Source organism: Miniopterus natalensis, chromosome 11 (genome assembly GCF_054644295.1).
Source record: "Miniopterus natalensis isolate mMinNat1 chromosome 11, mMinNat1.hap1, whole genome shotgun sequence".
NCBI classification, from domain to species: domain Eukaryota; kingdom Metazoa; phylum Chordata; class Mammalia; order Chiroptera; family Miniopteridae; genus Miniopterus; species Miniopterus natalensis.
The window spans coordinates 41509278-41515277 of NC_142091.1; the positions used below are offsets into that span (position 1 = coordinate 41509278).

Sequence of the window (6000 nt, forward strand, 5' to 3'; positions counted from 1 at the left end):
CACCACCTCCTTCCTTTTAATCTACCCCAGTCCATCAGAAACCATGTCCTCTTCATCCTAACTTTGCTCATTCTTTAATTTTTGCAGACTCTCATTGCTCTTCTTGGGTTTAGCCCATTATGTCTGTTCCCCTGAATTAGAATCCATGTCTAGTCTCTGCAATTTTGAATTTATTTTTGTGTCCATTAAGTATCCCCCCTCCCAATCTTATTATTTGAGTCATTTAAAGTTCTAAGAATATTTGTTCACTCTTGCTGATAGCAATAGTGAAAAAATAATTTCAAAAAGTAGTAACTTTTTTATTTAGTTAGGGCCTCTCATCACCTAGTCTTTCCTAATACTCTGTCTTACTCTCTCCTGTGCTTCCAGATAGGCATTTTCATGCAAGTCACCAGGCCCTAGCTTGTTGGTTTACACTGCAAGCCTTTGTTAGTATCTTACTTCTTACATGAAGTCTTGGCCATTCTTTCCCCCTAAAATTTACACAATATCCTAACTAACTTTATTTTTGTACATGCTATATTCAATCAGAAGATAATTCACAATGATTTCATGTGTCTCAGCCTTGACTCCCCAGTGAAACAGTGTAACCCATCAGGAAAGTGCAAGCTATTGTTGATTAATAGCAACTTTATCTAGAAAGATCCCAGCCATCACTCAACTCATCCTCTTATCTCCGATTCTATCTCCCAGACATATGACAAGTTAAGTGATTCAAAATGCACATTAGAGTGAATTGAAATAGTAACCCAACCCTAGACCTGGATCCTTACAAAATTCTTTTCTTTTTTATTAAATTTATTAGGGTAACATTGGTTGATAAGATTATATAGGTTTCAAGTGCACAATTCTTTGCATTGTGTGCCCACCACCCAAAGTCTGAATTCTGACATGTACCACAAATCTACTTTGTTTTTTTCTTCGGCACTGCTTACCACCTCCTTCTTTCCCCTCTATAGTAAGATTTTTGTTACACTGCACTGTAAGTCCTCACCCACTTAATTGACTCTTACCCCACCCCAGAAAACTTTTCCCCATCTTGCCAGATGCTCTAGAATCCTCCGGTAATGTACACTTCTCAAAAGAGCTCTGTTTCTTCTTATGTCTCTTCCCACCCCTCAGGCAATGAAGCTTTTCTCCTCTAACACAAGAGTAAAAGATGAAAAAGATACAATATAATTTCTGATTACTCAATAGAATGTACTTTATTAAACAGAAGCTGTGTTGTCAAGACAAAATTCCAGTTCCCATTTGGAGAAGGAAGGCAATGGGGACATAATGGGTACTGGTGAACTTGAAAGGACTCACTGGTACTTGTGGGCCATAGCATTGGCAACACCAACCACCAGCTTCTGCCAAGCAGCCTGCACCTCAGGGCTGAATTCCTTGCCAAAATGAGTAGCCAGGACAATCAGCATCACATTGCCCAGGAGCTGTTAGGTAAAAGACAAAATGACAAATACGCATGTTGAGTAGAAGTTTCCAAAACAAGTTGTAGAAAAAAGAATCACTTAATACCTAAACTCCCCGCCAACTCTGCATTTTAAATTCCTCGAAGGGTTGTTCCTATTCAATAAACTCAGATAAACTAGTTCCTAAATTCAATTTATTATGAGCTCTCCATTCAACATTTTGCCTACCTATGTCTCAATCTTTTCCCCAATTTTAGCATTTTTATTTGCCCTTCTCCCTTCTTTCCTGCTTCCCTCTCTCATTTACTAACTGTGTAATTCCTGTAAGCATAGAATTTCAGGGCTTCATGGGCTCTCAGAGTGAGTTTAGTTAAAGTCTCCAACCATTGCCAGAACAAGCATTCACTTGGTCACAATACCAACAGTAAGTGAACATATCTTCCAGGGCTTGTATTTTTTGAGACATTCTGTCTAAAAAATGTTTCTCCAAAATCTCTTCCTAAACCTCAATCATAAGGGATCACATAAAATAATGCATTTCTCCTTCCCTAAGATAGGACTTTATCTATCAGAAGTTAAATTCCATTCCTTCTTGAGAAACAAGTTTGTTTTTCTCTGATGTTATTCTCTAATAAACACATCCAGTTCTGACAAGAGTTTCTGAAAAGTTTCAAGCAAACTCAGGCTGTTCATCACTCTTTAGTGTCACTAGTTCTGAATCAAGGTGGCCTTGGTTATACCTAATGGAGGTCTGCTCTCTTAACCCAATGACCCATAAGTTCTGAGGTCTTTGTTAGTTTTCCCAATAAAACAATCAATTTCCATTATTACCCTAAAGTTTAAAAAGGAAAAAAGTAGCACATGAACATTTTCTGAACTCACCCTGAAGTTCTCAGGATCCACATGCAGTTTGTCAAAATGTAGCTCACTCAGCTTAGCAAAGGTACTCTTGAGGTTGTCCAAGTTCTTAACAGCATCTCCAAAGGAGATCAGCACCTTCTTGCCATGAGCTTTGACCTTGGGGTTGCCCATTATGGCAGAAGGAGAGGACATGTTGCCAAAGCTGTCAAAGAACCTCTGGGTCCAGGGGTAGACGACTAGGAGCCTATAAGATGGAAGCACAGCAGATGGGAAATCAAAGGCTCTTAAAAATCTTAAAAGACTTTTGTGATCAATTTTCAAGGCTCATATTCACCATCGTCACCCATGCATTGAATTCCAGTTCATACCTGCCCAGTGCCTCGCCTCCAGCCTCTTCCACATTTACTTTGCCCCACACCTTAGTGATAGCAGCCTTCTCCTCACTAGTAAAATGTACCATGATGCCGGGTCTGAGAGCTTATAGAGATCACAGAGTTGTCAAAACACATATGCCTGCTGCTGGAAGGGGTAGCTTTTTATTCTTTACTGCTCACCTCTGGCCCCTTGTTTCCCCTAGTACTTTTAAATCATTGGTCAAGGCTGAGCTGTGCCCCTTGGGGGTGGAGTCAGGTCAAAAAAGGGTCAGCAATGAAGAGTGCACTCTGGTTTATGATAATATGTTTGGTTTCCTAGATATCCTTCCTTCGTTGGCTCCCCCTTCATTCTCAACACAATTTTTCATTTATTCCCTCTTTTGTCTCCCCTTGTCATTGTCCAGGATGACATTTATCTCTCCCATTCTCTTTCTCAAAGGAAGACCCATAAAGAGGAGATAAACCCAAGATAGGGAGAGAGTTCCAGTCAAAACAGCTTAATGTTTGTGTTAAGGATAGTGACAAGGACAAAGAACAGGGTCAAGAAAAAAATATAGCCCTGGCTGGGTGGCTCAGTTTGTTGGAACATTGCCCCATTCACCAAGTTTGATTCTGGGTCAGGACACATACCTGGGTTGAGGGTTCGATCCCCAGTAAGGGCATGTGTGGGAGGCAACCAATCGATGCTTCCCTCTCTCTCTTCTCCCGTCTTCTCCCTCTCTCTAAAAAATCAACGAAAACATTTCCTCAGGTGAGAATTAAAAAAATACACAATTGACAAGGAATCTCAGTTCAGTTCTATCTCCCTTAAAAACTAATTTATAACTAAGCCTCTGCATCTTAGTTTTCCAAGGGAGACAAAACACATAATTCGTCACTTCAGGAAGCTGAACAGAGTAGCAAGGGGTCCACAATAGGGCTAAGATTTCAGTCCCAAAGTACAATACCTGAGGGTGATTTCACAGAGAAAAGCAATAGAATATGCTTACATCCCCTGCTTCCCAGGAACCCTCTCTCTGTCCATTTACCTGTGACTACAGAAGAAACTGGTTACTTTGGGAAGATTGCCCTGAGTTCTCTTCTTAATTTTCTGACCTACTTATACTTAGGAGTCTGGAATTATTTTAAACCAAGATTTGTGATCAAACTAAAGAATGGATGAATCGATGTTAATCAGGTTAGGAGTTGGAGCATGCTTAATATTTGTTGTAGCCATAGATGTCAGAAGCTTTAAATTTTCTAGTGTCTTTGGTATATTTTTGTTCATTTGTTTTATTTTGTTTTGTTTTTTTGCTGTTCCTGTGGTCTTTGGGCTCCTTAAGAATTCATCGTGAAACAGAGTCTGGACCTGTCACTTTTTCAGTTATCACCACTGTTGTTATTCTCAAGTCTGGTTGGTATGGTGGTGAGAAAAGGTGAACAATTCCACGTGTGTAATGAAACCTCAGTCTTTTGTGGACCAATTTTTCTGGGCTGTGACCTTCACAGGTGTTACTGAGTTTTTTTCTCCCTTAAGAAAGACAGGAAATACTCCCTGGGTTAGGCCACTTAGCCCAGCATGACAGGATTCTTGGGTGAGAAAGGAGATATTTGATCACTGATATAGAAGAACAATATGTAAACAAGAAATACCTGGCTACTCAGTAAAGAATAACCCTTTGGTTAATCAAGCTTTGTGGGGTTTTTAAAAAAATCCATAGAGATAGGGCTCTGGGTTTCCAAAGAAAATTTCCTATAGACCCACAGTGTAAGTAAAGTGACTTTCCTTAGACCTTGGGTATGAGGGTCAGACATTGCCAAAGCCTAGGGAATAAGAACCAGGTCTGTCAAGACCAAGGGCTTGGGAAACAAGTATCTCCCTGAAGCAGATCCTAGGAGTACAGCCTATTCTCCTTCTGATCCAGAGTGTGGACACCAGTCTTCTCTTAGATTCAGAGCATGAGGCTGATCCCCTCCTCCATCTTCACTCCTCTTGCAAAGCCCACAATTCTAGTAGAAGGTTTTGGGACCAGAGCTGGCTTGCCTCCAGGGATCTGGCCCATCCTTTGCTCTCTTATCACTAAAGGTTGTGGGAAAAGACTTTACAGAAAGGTTTTAAGGTTGAAAGGCAGCATACCTGTAGCTCAGTACAAGGCTTAGGAATTCTGATTCTGAAGTTAGGTAGGCTGAGTGTAGTCTCATTATTGTTTAGGTGATTGTTGATTCAAGCTAAATGACCTCAGATGCTCATTTTGAAGTATTTCAAGTATTTCTCCTATGGAATATCATGATTAATTTCTTCTTTCTCGAATGGAAAACCCAGAGTTTAGAGTGATAAGTGACATAGTTATCCAGGATAGATCAGAAAGATTAAATGGTCAGGGAAAAAGTCAAAATAGCCTTTATTACTTATAAAATTGAAAATTAATAAAATAATAACACATTTTATCTCAAGGTACTTAAATAAAAAGACTTTAAAAAATAAACTCTGGGTAGGTCACTCTCTTGCTCCCTCTCTGCCGCCTTCTTGGTTCCACGTTCCCCACACAAAATGCCCGGTGAAGCCACAGAACCCGCCCTGCTACAGAGCAGGAGTGGCCCCAGCCCCGGGCTGAGCCAGGGTCTGGAACAGAATCTGACTGTGATGCATCAGTGCCCGAGCTGGAGAGACAAGGTTCCACACAGGCAGCCACGCAGCAAGGCCAGCTGGCAGCAGCCGCTGAAACCGATGGCGAGCCAGTCAGTAAAGCAAAACAGAGCCAGAGTGAAAGGAAGGCTCAGAAGGCTGTGTCCAAACGGGGTCCTCACAGGTTACAGGGGCTACTAGGGTCACTATCCAGAAATCTAAGAATGTCCTCTTTGTCATTCCAAAACCAGATGTGTACAAGAGCCTGGCTGCTGATACCTATGTAGTTTGGGGGGAAGCCAAGATTGAGAATTTATCTCAGCAAGCACAACTAGAAGCTGCAGAGAAAGTCCAAGTTTAGTGAAGCTGCCTCAAACATTAGAGAAAACACACAGCCTCCAGCTGTACAAGAGGAGAGTGAGAGGAAGAGGTTGTTGAAGCAGGTGTGGAAGTCATGTCACATGCTAATGCGTTGAGAGAAAAGAGCATCAGAGCCCTGAAGAACTAATGATATTGCAAATGCTATTATAGAATTAGAAATATAACCATCTAAAAATGAGGATTTTTGGTAGTGTTTCAAAAGAGTAACTGCAGCTTGGTTTGAATATTGTGTTGTTTCTATCATTAATAAAGTCATGGCTTCCACTAAAATGAAAAAAAAAAACCCTGAAATTTGTTCAAGATTAATTCCTTCCTCTCAGGGTATCCAATAGAATTAAACATTTGTAAGTGCTGTGCAGGATTTTAA

General features: G+C 40.7%; 1 protein-coding gene and 1 pseudogene across 1 annotated transcript; one reads left to right on the forward strand and one right to left on the reverse strand.

Annotated features, from left to right (window-relative positions):
• Positions 1-1179: 1179 nt before the first annotated feature.
• HBE1 (hemoglobin subunit epsilon 1) lies at positions 1180-2773 on the reverse strand. Its single transcript, XM_016214977.2, has 3 exons — positions 2642-2773; positions 2295-2517; positions 1180-1433 (listed from the first exon to the last, which is right to left on the reverse strand). Exons 1-3 carry the CDS (start codon positions 2731-2733, stop codon positions 1305-1307), a joined length of 444 nt encoding a protein of 147 aa, XP_016070463.1. The 5' UTR covers positions 2734-2773; the 3' UTR covers positions 1180-1304.
• A 2404-nt stretch (positions 2774-5177) lies between these two features.
• Positions 5178-5797, forward strand: LOC107538615 (nascent polypeptide-associated complex subunit alpha pseudogene; annotated as a pseudogene).
• The last annotated feature ends 203 nt before the right edge of the window (positions 5798-6000 follow it).